Genomic DNA, 15,179 nt, shown 5'->3' with positions numbered 1-15,179 from the left:
TAATTGCAGAGTCTAGACTCTTAACACATACTCTGGCTTCTCAGTTCCTCATAACTGTACCATCCTCCACCTCTACCCTGCATTGGTTCTGTGGAGGTGGGAGGGAGGAAGTACCTTCTTCACTGAGTCATTGGACATTTGGAAGGTCCTTCGAGAGAAGTCAGCTGAGGATGGCTTGTATTGCCCCTTCCTGTCACTCAATGATTTGCTGTCATCACCCAGGCAAATTCACCAACAAACAGGTAAAATCCTGGAACCTGAGATGCAGCTGAACTGAAAACCCGGCAGCAGAAAAGCAGGTTATAGAATCTGCTCTCAGCACTCCATCCAGTTCCTTCCTCTCTGCCCCAATAACCTCCCTCTCTTTGGGAACGGTCGCTGCATTCAGGGCAGTCTGTCTTCCCTCCGTCTAGGGCTGTCTTTAGAATGTGTCCCTTGCCTATATCCTTATTCATGTTCAGTGCTCCTCGGCCCCCTAGAAACTTTGCAAAATAGGTCAAAACCTCTGGTTTCCTCCCTTCCTCTGTCTGAAAGAGCAAAAGAAGGAAGCCAAGGGTTCTAGGGGGCAGCCAGGCAACAGTTTTACCACAACTAGGCAATCACACCTAGATGGAGCTTCACCGGGAAGGCTCTGAAAACACAGACCTGGGACTCTCCCGCCCAGCCTTCTGGCTCTGGTTCCTGTGAGCAGTTTTTCCACCTCCACTTCTACCAGCTGACAGGCCCTCCTGGCTCCACAAGGCCAGCTAACACACCTTCCACAATCCCCAGCCCTGCCAGACACAACCTGCAACAGGCATTCCTGGATCAACGAAAACTCTGACTTCTGTTCCAGGAGTCTGCCTCTGTTAGAAAAAACTCACACAAACATGCATACTGCGCCACCGTAAATGCTGTATAAGGTGGCTAGGCCCAATCAGGCCCTGTGAGACACCTAATAATAAGAACTAGCTATGGAGTGTTTACTATGTGCCAAGCACGGTCCTCATCACTTTGCAAGCACTACAACCCTCAAAATAACACCAGTTGAGACCATCATGATTCTCATTCTACAGAAGGGAACACTGGGACCCTAGGAGGTCAGAACCTTTCTAGGTTCACAACTGCGTAACTAAGTTGCAGAGCTCACCCTGGCGGCACTTCCATCTCACACGCAGCTGTCTGACAGTCAAGAGCCCAGCCAGTCCCCCGGTCATCTCTACTGTCTAAACCCCTGCATCAAGCTGGAGCAGCGGGCTCAGCGGTGAAAATAAAAGAACAGAAGGAGGTTACAGAGAAGAGAACGGTCATGGCAGGAGAGGAGGCGAGGACGCACACACTGAGATACTTCCTGGTCACCGTTACTCAGCACTTTGCGTGGTTCACGGGACTGGGCGAGGGGGCCGGGGCGTGGCGGGCCTTTTCGAGAAATCCAGCCCTGCCTGGGCGGTCCTAGGACCGTCCCCATCTCAAGCGTGGGCGCGTTCGATTCGGGCCCGACAGATGCATCCCCAGGTGACCCGGGAGGGCCCTGTGTGCATCAGGATGACTGTCCGTCTCCCCGCCTCTCACCGTGACGCGTAGTGCCGATCCCCACTTCCAGCTGGGGCGCAAGCTGGGCCTCGGGGCACCAGAGCAGAGGCCCTGGAGCTCCGCCCCACGCTTGCGCCAGCCCCGCCTCGCCCCACCCCGGCTCTCCAGCTTTGGAGGCGGGGCGGGGCCGGGCGCAGCAGCGGGCGCGGAGGTCCGGGCGGGCGCGCGCGCCCCCGCCACACGCACGCGGGGCGTGGTATAAAGGAGAGTGAGCAACGCGCTCTCTCCTAGTTCGGTTCGGTGCTTTGGATCCGTTTCCATCGGTCCTAACAGCTGCTCGTCAGACCCTAGCAGCCAAGATGGTCAAGCAGATCGACAGCAAGGTACGCGCTCCGGAAAAGGCCAGGGCGCCGGAGCCGCGCGGCCCTTGTAGCTGGGGTAGGCGGTGGCGGGAGGTGCGGAGGCCGCCTCTCCGCATCCCTAGGGGAAAGGGACGCGGCGTCTCGGCCTGGGACTGAGGGAAGCAGCGGCCTGGGCGCGCCCAAGGCGGCGGAGCCTGTCCTGAGGAAGGGAGGAGAGGGACGGGGAACCCCTGGAGGGCGAGGTGGTGGTGCCCGGCATTGCCCGCACTCTGCGCCCGGGCTTGCACGCACGCGGGGAACTCCCAGGGGATGTACGAGCGCAGGCAGCGCAAGGAGTCCCCACGCGGCGCCTCCTGCACCCTCCTGTCCGGGCAGCCCCGACCGGGGAAAGAAAGGTGAGGGAATGGAAGGGGTCCGCCCTTGGCCTCCATCTGTATCCAGATTCAGGCCCCAGGCAAGGACAGAGAGGGCCCCTTGCAGAAGGCACCGGTCGCTGGGCGCCGCTGCCTTTTCGTCTGCGACGCGATCCACCCGCAGCGGGGGTGGTGATCCCCCTTGGCAGCGGGTCTAGGCCGGAGACTCCCCGGCTGCCTCCACCCATGCCCAGTCCCAAAGGTGACGCGTGCTGTATCCGCACTAAGGGGGCGGATTGCGGCTAGAGATCCCCTGGCGCGTGCAGGTCTGGCCGGGAGGCCCGAGGGCCCCAGGTGGCCGCGAGGAAGTAAGGTCGGGGCGGCGCCCATGGGACTCCTCCTGTGGCGCAGGGCGTGTTTCCGGCAGCGGTGGCTTTGGAGTGACTCAGTCCCTAAGGTTGGGCCCGGGGGCCTCGGCTGCCCTGCCCGTCCCTGATTCACCCTTAGTTGGTGGGTTTTGCTGGAGCCAGGGTTCCTCCTGGGGGCTGCCGCGCCCTGCTGTCTGCTCGCCGACTTATCGGTATCCCGATCGCTGTTTTGTCCTCTTAAAAATGCCCAAGGCATAACAGAGTTCCTGAGTTCGAAAGTTACTGCAAGCCTAAAACCTAACAGACTGGGAAACCCGGAGCCTAACAGGCAGTGTCTGGTCTGCTGTAGCCACTCCAGAAATACTTGTTAAATGCAGCGTCAGAAAAGTCAGTGGGGGAAATTGATGCTGCTCAAACAGTGGAAGACCCCTTGCCAGTGCCTACCCTGCAATTCCCCCTTCCCCAGGAAGCTGGGGAGGGCGGGTCTTCGCCCGCCTCAAGTGCCCTGACCTGTTTGGTGCCTGGTGGGCTTCGAAAACAGAAGTGTGTTTGCAGTGTGTCCCTGATTGATCCTTTTGTTTCTTTATTATTGACCGTCAATTTTTTTTTTTTCTTTTTTCTTTTTTTTTTTTTTTTGAGACGGAGTTTCGCTCTTGTTACCCAGGCTGGAGTGCAATGGCGCAATCTCGGCTCACCGCAACCTCCGCCTCCTGGGCTCAGGCAATTCTCCTGCCTCAGCCTCCTAAGTAGCTGGGATTACAGGCATGCGCCACCACGCCCAGCTAGTTTTTTGTATTTTTAGTAGAGACGGGGTTTCACCATGTTGACCAGGATGGTCTCGATCTCTCGACCTCGTGATCCACCCGCCTCGGCCTCCCAAAGTGCTGGGATTACAGACTTGAGCCACCGCGCCCAGCTGACCCTCAATTTTTTTTCTCATATGTTGATTGCCATTGTGGTCTTTTATCTTCTTAATCAGTTTTTTGTTTTTTGTTTTCTAGTGGGATCCTCATTTTTGCAGCTCTCATTCTGCAATTGTCGTTCATATACTTCTTTCCAAGCACCTATTGTGTGATAAATTACTAGTCCATGGCCGAGAGAGAGAGTGGGGCAGGAGTTCTGTTCTCCAGGGTCTGGCAACCTCAGTGTAACCGAACTGCTAAGAACCCCCTCCACGGAGCCGGAAGACCTTTGAATGGTCTGTGTTAGTTGTCTCAAAATCCAGACACTAAACAGAAAGTTGATCAGGATTTCTGGAGCACACAGTTTAGGCCTCTCCGTTGTCAGAGCATGGTGGCACCTTCCTCCTCTACCAGTGACAAAGGTGTACAAGGGTGACAGGAACTTTTAAAAAAGCACTACAGCCTGGGGCCCAAAGGCGCTGATAATCAGTTCAACTTCAGAATTACAATCCCAAGTCACTGATGGAAAAGTTACACTAATTTGATTGGGTTTTGTTTTGTTTTTTGTTTTTGTCTCTCTTGAGACAGAATTTCAGTCTGGTTGTCCAGGCTGGAGTGCAGTCTAGGCTCACTGCAACCTCCACCTCCTGGCTTCAAGCGATTCTCCCACCTCAGCTTCCTGAGTAGCTGGAATTTATAGGCATGCACCACCACGCCCAGCTAATTTTGAATTGTTAGTAGGGACAGGGTTTCACCATGTTGGTCAGGCTGGTCTGGAACTCCTGACTTCAGGTGATCCACCATCCTTGGCCTTCAAAAGTGCTAGGATTACAGGTGTGAGCCACTGTACCTGTCCTGTTATTTGTAAATATTGAATACATCTTACACCAAGGCAGGTGGATCACAAGGTCAGGAGTTCGAGACCAGCCTGACCAACATGGAGAAACCCTGTCTGTACTAAAAATACAAAATTAGCTGGGCATAGTGGCATATGCCTGTAATCCCAGCGACTCAGGAAGCTGAGGCAAGAGAATCATTTGACCCCAGAAGGCAGAGCTTGTGGTGACCTGAGACTGCTATTGCACTCCAGCCTGGGCACCAAGAGCGAAACAACATCTCAAAACAAAAAGAAACCACTTAAATTTATTACCTTTGGGGTAGGTATGTTTAGGCAAAGAGATTTTATACTGCTTCTATTTACCCCAACCACATTTTTTTTGCTTCCCCCAGATTATTGGTATCAGTGATGGAGACATTTGTTAATCCTGTTAGTTTCCGGCAGCTAGAAATTGTGATTTCTTCTTAGTAATATAATCTTGAATAATTTTCAAGCTGATACCCGTTTAGAAGGATCAGACGAGAATTTGTGCGTGAAGTCTGCACATACCTGGGGTGTAACTCATGTTCATTTAGGCTGAAAGTTATTGTTGCATGCCTCTTTTCAGAATTTTAGGCACTTGGGCTTAATTTTGATTCAGAACTGTTTTCGAAAAGCCTTGAGTATGTTTGAAATACCTTCTCTCTTGAAAGTAATCTTAGGTTTTTAATGAGGGTCAACCATGTTAAAAAAAAAAATGTCTATTCAACCAGACATTGGCATTTCTTGACCTTTTTTTCTCTCTTACCTGGGTTTTGCAGTAAAGGATGGCTGGTGTAACTTTCTTGAAAATCACATTAGGGAAGGCTTTGAATGAAATTCATCTGAAAATCGGTGATAGTTTGGATAAACAATTGCTGTACTTCTAATGTACCCTGCTGCATCCGGCGATTTGCGTAATTATGGAGGCCTTGTCATAGCATCCTCAGGAATACCATTTGTGAATTATTTTCCCAAAAACATGAGGTAGAAATTAGAAATCTAGAGAAGTAACTGTTACTGCATGAGGTCACATTAGTTTTTTCTTGTTGGGTTTTTTTTTTTTTTTTTTTTTTGCTTATTTGTTTTTTTAAGTTATGCTGTTTTATTTATTTGACTTCCTTTACTGGATCTCTTGTGGTGGGGTGGGAGGGTGGGATGTTCATTTTTTATTAAACCTATTTGACCAGCATCATTTCCTTGAAGAAAACCTAGACTTCAGATACAGATGTTTATGTTTTGATTTATCTTAATTGCTCTATTTGGTTTTGGGATTGGTCAGCACCAACAGACTAATTGTGAAAATGAGTCATTTGTTCTGGGAGGCTGAGGTGGGTGGATCACTTGAGGTCAGGAGTTCAAGACCAGCCTGGTCAATATGGCAAACCCCCATCTCTACTAAAAATACAAAAATTAGCTGGGCATGGTGGCAGACACTTGTAATCTCAGCTACTCTGGAAGCTGAGGCAGGAGAATCAGTTGAACCCTGGAGGTGGAGGTTGCAGTGAGCTCAGATCTCACCTTTGCACTCCATCTATCCAGCCTGAGCAACAAGAGTGAAACTCTGTCTCAAAAACAAAACCAAAAAAAAAAAAAGTGAGTCCTTTGTAACTGGACTATTCGGTTCCCAGGGTTACAGTATCTAGATAATGAATAATTCAGGGAAGTTGGTAATAAGAGATTTTTTGATCATTTCTACTGGGAATTTTAGTTAACAAGTATTCTTTATGAAAAATAATACCTAAGAAAAATTTCCTTCATGAGGAACTAAAACTTAATGAATGATGAGGACATGGTTTTAAGGGAAAGGGCAAAAATAAAAGGTTGGTAAACCTGTGACCCCAACTCCGGAAAACACCATTATGCTTATGTCAACAGTGGTATCTGAGTGTTGAGGTTTGAGGGAGGTTAGTTTCCTTGACTTTTTTTTTTTAGAAAATTAGATTTTTATATGGTCTACCATAGAAAAGTGAGTTTAATAAAAAATGATAGCTTTTTTTTTTAAAGTGTAACTTGTGATGTTTCAATTGCCAAATTCTATGCCTTTGTGACTTCAAGTGACTCCTTTCATAATCCATAAGTGTATAGTGAGTGTCTACCATACACCTAGCCTTGACATGGAAACATTTTTAGTACAAGTGTCTATTTTTATTTTCCTTTTGTTTGGTTTCGAGAGAAACTAGCCATTTCACAATGTTTTATCAAATAGTCATGAAGACATGAATATCAGTATACTCTACACATTATATCTTGTTTCATCTTATCAAGTAACACTACCAACAATGTGTAGAATTTCTTCAAACTGAGTTTTACTTGGCTTGGTTGGGTTTTTTTGTTGTTGTTGGCTAAAAAGTGGGTCCTGAAAGGAAGACCTCCAGAATGTGTTTTATAGTCTTTTGGAGATTTAATATTTAACTATTTAATAAAAGCTTTTCTTTTGCGGTTAGGATGCTTTTCAGGAAGCCTTGGATGCCGCAGGTGATAAACTTGTAGTAGTTGACTTTTCAGCCACGTGGTGTGGACCTTGCAAGATGATCAAGCCTTTTTTTCATGTGAGTATTAAACAGTGTCTACTCTGTTAGAGATTCGTGGTTTGGGGGTTGATGGTCACGAAGGTGGGAAAGAAAGACAATTAAAGGATTTTACTTTTGGTTGAGGGAGTTCTTTGGCTAGATCTTTGTTCTAAAACTAGTAGTATAACAGATAATTTAGGTTTGACACAGGTAACCCATTGAAAACAACTTTTGGAAATTTGTCTTAAATAGTTCTTTTTTTTCCCCCATGTTGAAATATGGGCCCTGTTTGAAATCCCATCCTCAAAGTTTGATATGCCAAACTGCTTTATACTAGGAAAAATTTGATTTAGAGAAAATTTATGTCTCTTATGTCTCCAGAGATCTAGATTTTTGGATCTTTAAGTAGTCTCGACTTATTATTAAGTTTCCATTTAAGAAGCTTGAGTATGTTGACTGCCATTACCTAGTTCTAAATCTCTTTGAATTTTTCATTTTAAATTTTCCAGTCCCTCTCTGAAAAATATTCCAATGTGGTATTCCTTGAAGTAGATGTGGATGACTGTCAGGTACGTAGCTGGAAATTTGAGTTACTACTGAGCTTTTCACATTGGCCTTTTTCTCTGAATTGCACAGTGCTTTTTCCATAAATGTGTCAAATAATACTAGGACTATAATCCTATCTAAAAAGTTCTGTCTCAGAAGAGCAGGTAAATTAGGAGCTGAATCCTAGCTATCAGGAGCTGTATATCACATCCTAAAGTAAACAAAAACAAATGAATGAGGCTTCTGAATCTTACCGGCCACCCACCTTTCTAAAACCCTACATGCTACCTTACACTCTGAGATGCTCAATAAATAGAGATTGAATTTGGCTATGATCATTACATCCATAGGCTCGATGGAGTTACCAAATTATGAGACAACTTGTAGGGCTCTTTATGAACTTGTAGTAGCAGGAGAACGTGCATATGCAAGCCTCTTCTAGTCTTGGTTGGTTTTAGTCAATTAGAAACCACAAACGTTTTAACGAATAAACACCAAGGTGCCTGAGAGAATAATTTGGAAGAAATTCCAGGGTTGGTTTCATTTAATGAATACTTGTTTTGCACTTGATATATACCAGGCACTGTTCTGGGTAGTTTTTAAGTATCAGTTCATTTAATCCTTAGTGCTGTTATCATCCCCATTTTATAAACAAGAAAACTGAAACACAGAGGTTGTTCATGAAGTTTCAGTGAGTATATGGCTGAGCTAGGATTTAAAATGAAGTGGTCTGGCTTCCCAGCCCTTGACCTTAACTACTGCCCATTAGAGGATGCTCTGTCTTGTGGTGGGTCTAGATCCGGTGCTCAGCCCATGACCACTGACCTAGGAGAGGCTGTTGAGGAGGTATCACTTCGGGGCTCTTTACAGATATGTGAGCATTTTCACTTAGCCCCAGTGGGGAAGGAGGGGCATTGGGGGAGGGGTTTGGCATGGCAATAGAGGTGCTGGACTTGGCTTCCAGTCCTGGCTCACTGGCCTCTGCTTAGGCTGGTTGCTCATCTTCCTTGAGCCTTAAGACCTGCCCCCATCAACCTCCCAAGGTTGCTTATTCATTGAGCAAACATGGAATGTCCAATAAAGGCTGAAGAGTCACTTAAAATGGGCATATGGCAGTACTCTCTAAACATGGGAGGGCACAGCAACCCCAGACTGCCTATTCTCAGCCAGTTTTTGACTCTGTGCCTTGGGCAACCCCTGCCTTGGCTCATGCTATCTTCTCCATCTGATCTGTCCTTTCCTTTCCTACCTGACTAACTCCTTATCATGAGCCTCACCCCTTCTCCACGTACCCCCGTGTGTACCCTAAGTACTCAGTGAGTCCTGGCAATTATTATAATGATCTTTATGTCCGTCCTTTACCAGTAAATTTCTGGGATCAGGGACCCTGTCTTAATTCACCTTGGTTTCCCCTTCACCTAGCACACCTGCCTTGCATGTAGTATAGGTGTGGAATGAACGAATGATGAATGGGATGTAGTTGGTAAGTGACTGTTCTAGATGTGTCCCCAGAGTTTTTTTTTAAGAGTATAATTGCACTTTTGTTAAAGAAAATCCTTCTTCCTAGTTTGAATCAAATTTAGTCTTATTTCTTCTATGAAAGTCAATGTAGCTAGGAGAAAATTGCACCTGGAAAAGAGAAATTCTAACTGCCACTGATCCTATCAGGTAGCAGCTTGATTTTTACTTGAAGTTAATAATAATGTGCTAGGCCAGGCGCAGTGGCTCACACCTGTAATCCCAGCACTTTGGGAGGCCAAGGTGGGTGGATCACGGGGTCAGGAGTTCAAGACCAGCCTGGCCAAAATATATATATATATATACACACACAAAAAAAAAATCAGCCAGGCATGGTGGCTGGTGCCTGTAATCCCAGCTACTAGGGAGGCTGAGGCAGGAGAATTGCTTGAACCTGGGAGGTGAAGGTTGCAGTGAGGTGAGATCACGCCATTGCATTCCAGCCTGGGTGACAGAGCGAGACTGTCTCAAAGAAAAGAAAGTAATAATAGATGCTAGATGCCATGATAAGCCCTTTGCATGCACTCCAGCATTTAATCCTCACTGTAACTATAAGAATATTTTTTATTAGCACCCTGATTGAACAGGTAATGGAACTGCAGCACAGGTGAAGTAGGTTTCCTGAGGCAGAGCAATGCCCCATACTGTACTGAGGACAGGAGTTCTTACTGCCTTTGGGAAGTACAGTCATGCATCACTTAATGATGAGGATACCTCCTGAGAAATGCGACACAGTTTCATTGTGCACACATAGTCTACTTACACAAACCTAGATGGCTTAGCCTCCTGTACGCCTAGGCTGTGTGGAGGCCACACACATGAAAGGCAGGTTACTATACTGAATACTGTAGGCAGTTAAAACACAGCAGTAGGTATTTGCACATTTAAACATAGAAAATGTACGGTGAAAATATGATATAAAAGATTAAAAAATGGTATGCCTGTATAAGGTACTTGCCATAAACGGGGCTTGCAGAACCCGTAGGCATTATAAACATTATACACTTGGGCTATACACATTTTATTTTATTTTATTTGAGACAGTGTCAGTTGCTCAGGCTGGAGTGCAGTGGCGTGATCTCGGCTCACTGCAGCTTCCACCTCCCAGGTTTGAGTAATTCTCCTACCTCAGCCTCCCAGGTAGCTAGTACTACAGGTGCCTGCCACTATGTCCAGCTAATTTTTTTTTTTTTTTTTTTTTTTTTTTGTATTTTTAGTAGAGACGGGGTTTCACTGTGTTAGCCAGGATGGTCTCAATCGCTTGACCTTGTGAGCCACCCGCCTTGGCCTCCCAGAGTACTGGGATTACAGGTGTGAGCAATTGTGCCCAGACACACATTTTAGTTTTAAAATTTCTTTTTTCAGCAGTATATTAAGTTTATTTTAACTTTTTTTAACTTTGTAAGTTTTTTTATTTTTTAACTTTTTAACTCTCGTATTGACACTTAGCTTAAAACACAAATGCATTGTACAGATCTACAGAAATATTTTCTAGAAGTTTTTTTTTTTTTTTAACTTTTAAACCTTTTTGTTAAAAACTAAGATTCAAACACATTAGCCTAGACAGTCACAGGGTCAGGATCATCAGTACCACTATCGCCCATCCCTGCATCTTTCTCACCGAAAGCTCTTCAGGGGCAATAACACGAATGGACCTTTCATCTCCTATGATAGCAGTGCCTTCTCCTGGAGTGCTTCCTGAAGGACCGGCCTGAGGCTGTTTTATAGTAACTTTCTTTTTTAAAACAAGTAAGTAGGAGTACAGTCTAAATTAACAATAAAAGTATAGGGCCGGGTGCGGTGGCTCAAGCCTGTAATCCCAGCACTTTGGGAGGCCGAGGCGGGTGGATCACGAGGTCAAGAGATCGAGACCATCCTGGTCAACATGGTGAAACCCCGTCTCTACTAAAGGTGCAAAAAATTAGCTGGGCATGGTGGTGCGTGCCTGTAATCCCAGCTACTCCGGAGGCTGAGGCAGGAGAATTGCTTCAACCCAGGAGGCGGAGGTTGCGGTGAGCCGAGATCGCGCCATTGCACTCCAGCCTGGGTAATAAGAGCGAAACTCCGTCTCAAAAAAAAAAAAAAAAAAAAAAAAAAAAAAGTATAATAAATACAAAAACTAGTAACCTAGTTGATTATCAAGTAATAGATAGATACTGTACATAATTGCCGCGATACGCTTTTTTTTAAGTGAAAGCAAGTTTCTTAAGAAAGTAAAGGAACCAAAGAATGGCCACTCCGTAGGCAAAGCAGCCTGGAGTGGTATACTTTTTACGTAATGGCAGCACAGATTTGTTAGCACGAGCGAATGCAATGGGCTATGAAGTTAACCTGTCACTAGGTGATAGGAATTTTTCAGCTTCATTATAATCTTGTGGGACCACCATCACCAACCTAAATGTTGTATGGTGTAGTAATACAGGTATCCAAAGCAGTCGAGGACTTCTGTATAACAGAACTCCTCCTCCATGTCTGCTTGGGGCACTCTCATCACCCTGAAAGTATCTTTTTTTTTTTTTGGAGACAGAGTCTCACTCTGTTGCCCAGGCTGGAGTGAGTGCAGTGGTCCCATCTCTGCTCACTGCAGCCTCCACCTCCTGAGTTCAAGTGATTCTTCTGCCTCAGCCTCCCGAGTAGCTGGGACTACAGGCACCTGCCATCGCGCCTGGCTAATTTTTGTAGTTTTAGTAGAGATGGGTTTTCGCCATGTTGCTGGCCAGGCTGGTCTCGCACTCCTGACCTAAAGTGATCCGTCGACCTCGGCCTCCCGAAGTGCTGGGATTACAGGCGTGAGCCACCGTGCCTGGCCTGAGAGTGCCTTTTAAAACCTCGAAGTGACCCTCTGACAAACTGGAGAACTTTAATTTTACCTCCATAGATTCATAGAAAAGTATGAGTAGTAGCCCTTTTGAAAATAATAGACCAGCCTTATTTCTCCAACAGCCAACAGGGTTATGATACTTATTTTACAAAGGGTAACCTCTCTCTGACCCCTACTTTGATAGTATGTGTTCAATAAACAGTCACCATTTTTATTCCAGCCATTACTGTCCTTGTGCCTGTTATCAGAACCTGTACTTTCATGCTCAGCAGGTTGTCCAGCAATAAAAGAAAAAGTAAAGATCACCTAGAAAGAACTCCTCAACAGTAGTGCCAGCCACCATCCTCGAGGTCGTCAGTGTTTGTAGCTGACCTTTCTTCCCCTTTAGAGTTCTCCGTTGGTTTCCGTGATTTGGTTCTCATAGTCCCGCCTGCTCGCTTGCTGTCCCGTTAGCTTTTGCTGCTTAGGTACTGAATGGTTCTATATTTCTTTCTCAGTCCTCTTTTGAGTGCCTGGCTGACCTTTTCAGTGCCTGTTGGGCTCCAAACTAAACCAGTTTCATGGTATTGTCCTCCAAACCTTGCCCTCTCACAGCATGAACAACATGTTGAGCATGGGGTATTATGAGTTCTCATTTCGCATTCCACAGTTGAGGAATGTCGGTTACTTCAGTTACCTTTGAGCTGCAGAAAAATCTTTAGATGTGGTAAGACCCACATCCAGGAGAGGAGAAAATATGGATCCACTAGCCCAATTTGCAGTGTTAGGAATTTGTTGATTTTCTTAGCAGGATGGCTTTGAAAGGTTAGAGCTTCAGAGTCACCTGAAGCCCGACTTTAACTATAATGGTTTAAGATGGCGGTGGATGGGAAAACTTGTAGTACCCCACAGGTGATTCTGATACTGCAGCAAGGTGTGAGAAACTACAAAGTCTTTCCCCCAACTCCTCCCTGACCCAAAATAGAGTCTCACTCTGTCACCCAGGCTGTAGTACAGTGGCGTGACCTCAGCTCAGTGCAACCTCCACCTCCCAGGTTCAAGTGAGCATCCTGCCTCAACCTCCCGAGTGGCTGAGATGACAGATATGTGCCATCACACCCAGCTAAGTTTTGTATTTTGACGAGTCTTGAACTCCTGACCTCAGGTGACCCACCAGCCTTGGCCTCACAAAATCAATTTTTAATTAAAAATAAACAGGAGACTGAGCATGGTGGCTCACACCTGTAATCCCAGCACTTTGGGAGGCCAAGGCAGGTGGTTCACTTGAATCATGAGTTTGAGACCAGCCTGGGCAACATGGAGAGACCATCTCTGGGAAGAAGAAAAAAAAAGCCAGATGAGGTGGCGTGTGCCTGTAGTCCCAGCTACTGGGCAGGCTGAGGAGGGAGGATTACTTGAGCCCAGGAGGTAGAGGTTGCAGTGAGCTGAGACTGTCCCACTAAGAAGAATTTTTCATTAAGAATATAACCTGTCTAGCCGGGCGCGGTGGCTCAAGCCTGTAATCCCAGCACTTTGGGAGCCTGAGGCGGGTGGATCACGAGGTCAAGAGATTGAGACCATCCTGGTCAACATGGTGAAACCCCGTCTCTACTAAAAATACTAAAAATTAGTTGGGCATGGTAGCGCGTGCCTGTAATCCCAGCTACTCAGGAGGCTGAGGCAGGAGAATTGCCTGAACCCAGGAGGCAGAGGTTGCGGTGAGCCGAGATCACGCCATTGCACTCCAGACTGGGCAACAAGAGCGAAACTCCGCCTCAAAAAAAAAAAAAAAAAAAAAAAAGAATATAACCTGTTTGGCTTTTGTACTGCCATTATGTTCATTATATTAATTTTCATATGCTGAAAAATGTCCTCATGCTGAAATGTCAGGTAAAGATTCAGGGAAAAGATTCATGACAGGGAAAAGATTCAGGTTTTGGAATACTTCTGTCAAAGCTCAATACTCACAGTCTTGTTTATAATCCTCTCCCCCTGCTACGTTCCCCACCAGGATGTTGCTTCAGAGTGTGAAGTCAAATGCATGCCAACATTCCAGTTTTTTAAGAAGGGACAAAAGGTATGTACATCTGACCTTTAAAACTCGAAACTGGGCAATAGGACAACCAGCATAAATTATTAATAAACCACATTCCCTTCAAAGACTGAGGCATATTGCCATGTTCTGCTTTTAAAAATAATTTTTAAATACGTCATTCTTCATTGACTTTCGTACGTAATGTGACATCTAATTGAAAATCCATCTTTCCTAGAACTAGCCACTAAATCCCTCTGATTGGTACTTCCTGTTTATATCATAAAGCACATAGAATTTCTCAGACGTAGGCAGTTAATTTATTGTTGTTAGGCATTTGTGTTAAAGAAAATGTGTACTTGAGCCTTTTGACTTTTCTCTGATATTTTTTCTTAGTTTTTTTTTTGCTTATAAGTTAATGTTATTCAAGGAAGTTTATTTTAAATAAGATGATACTTCTTCCCTCCACCACTATTCGTCCTTCATTATATGCTGATGCTTTATGTATAAAACAGGGCTACAATGCTACGTCTAATGTCAGTTCCATATTCTCTTAACAGGTGGGTGAATTTTCTGGAGCCAATAAGGAGAAGCTTGAAGCCACCATTAATGAATTAGTCTAATCTTGTTTTCTGAAAACATAACCAGCAGTGGCTATTTAAAACTTGTCTTTTTTTTTAATTTACAAAAAAATGCAAAGTATAAAGACTATAAATCCAATTGCCATCTGGGTGACAATAAATCATTAATTCTCACACTTTTTAAAACTGTCTGGTGTCTGAATAGCTTTCAAAATGAATGAGAAATGGTCATTAAATGTATCTTCCTATATTCTCAATCACTTTTTAGTAACCTTGTAGGCCACTAATTATTTTAAGATTTTAAAAATTATTTTTACTACCTTAATATATTGTTGCAAAAATCTCTTGTTGGGGGACAATGCAGGTAATAAAGTAGTATGTTATCTTTTGGCAGAGAAAATAGTGTTCTCTGTTCTAGCAGGTAAATCCTCCATGGTCTCCAAAAGATCAGCTTGACCAAACTTGATGTCCACCCATGAATGAATTGTTTTGTTTTGTTTGTTTTGCCATGAGGATCTTGATTCTCCTTGAAGTATCTGGGAAAGTCTAATTGTATAGGTCCAGACATAGGTTCTGTCTTGAGTGGTGAAAGTTGTGGGGAATTACTAGTTATATCATTCAAAGAACATTGTTTTTTGTGTTCTAAGCATAGTAAGGCATTGGGGGGGGGGGGGTTGAAGAAACTGTTTTTGAGTTTACATAATAATGAAGAGCAGAATTATCATACGCCAGGCATCATCTTTCTGTTAATTCATTTAATCTTTGCAACAGTCCTATGAGATGTAGATACTGTAATCCCCACTTACCAGTGAGGAAATGGGATGATAATTTCCCCG

The 15,179-nt window shown here is 45.0% G+C and overlaps 1 protein-coding gene across 1 annotated transcript; it reads left to right on the top strand.

The window, feature by feature from the left end:
* Positions 1–1,725: 1,725 nt before the first annotated feature.
* Positions 1,726–14,529, top strand: TXN (thioredoxin). The gene is made up of 5 exons (XM_003925241.4): positions 1,726–1,895; positions 6,801–6,905; positions 7,376–7,435; positions 13,742–13,807; positions 14,323–14,529. Exons 1-5 carry the CDS (start codon positions 1,872–1,874, stop codon positions 14,383–14,385), a joined length of 318 nt encoding a protein of 105 aa, XP_003925290.1. The 5' UTR covers positions 1,726–1,871; the 3' UTR covers positions 14,386–14,529.
* The last annotated feature ends 650 nt before the right edge of the window (positions 14,530–15,179 follow it).

Source organism: Saimiri boliviensis, chromosome 2 (assembly GCF_048565385.1).
Source record: "Saimiri boliviensis isolate mSaiBol1 chromosome 2, mSaiBol1.pri, whole genome shotgun sequence".
Taxonomy (NCBI): domain Eukaryota; kingdom Metazoa; phylum Chordata; class Mammalia; order Primates; family Cebidae; genus Saimiri; species Saimiri boliviensis.
This window is presented reverse-complemented; position numbering and strand designations above follow the sequence as displayed.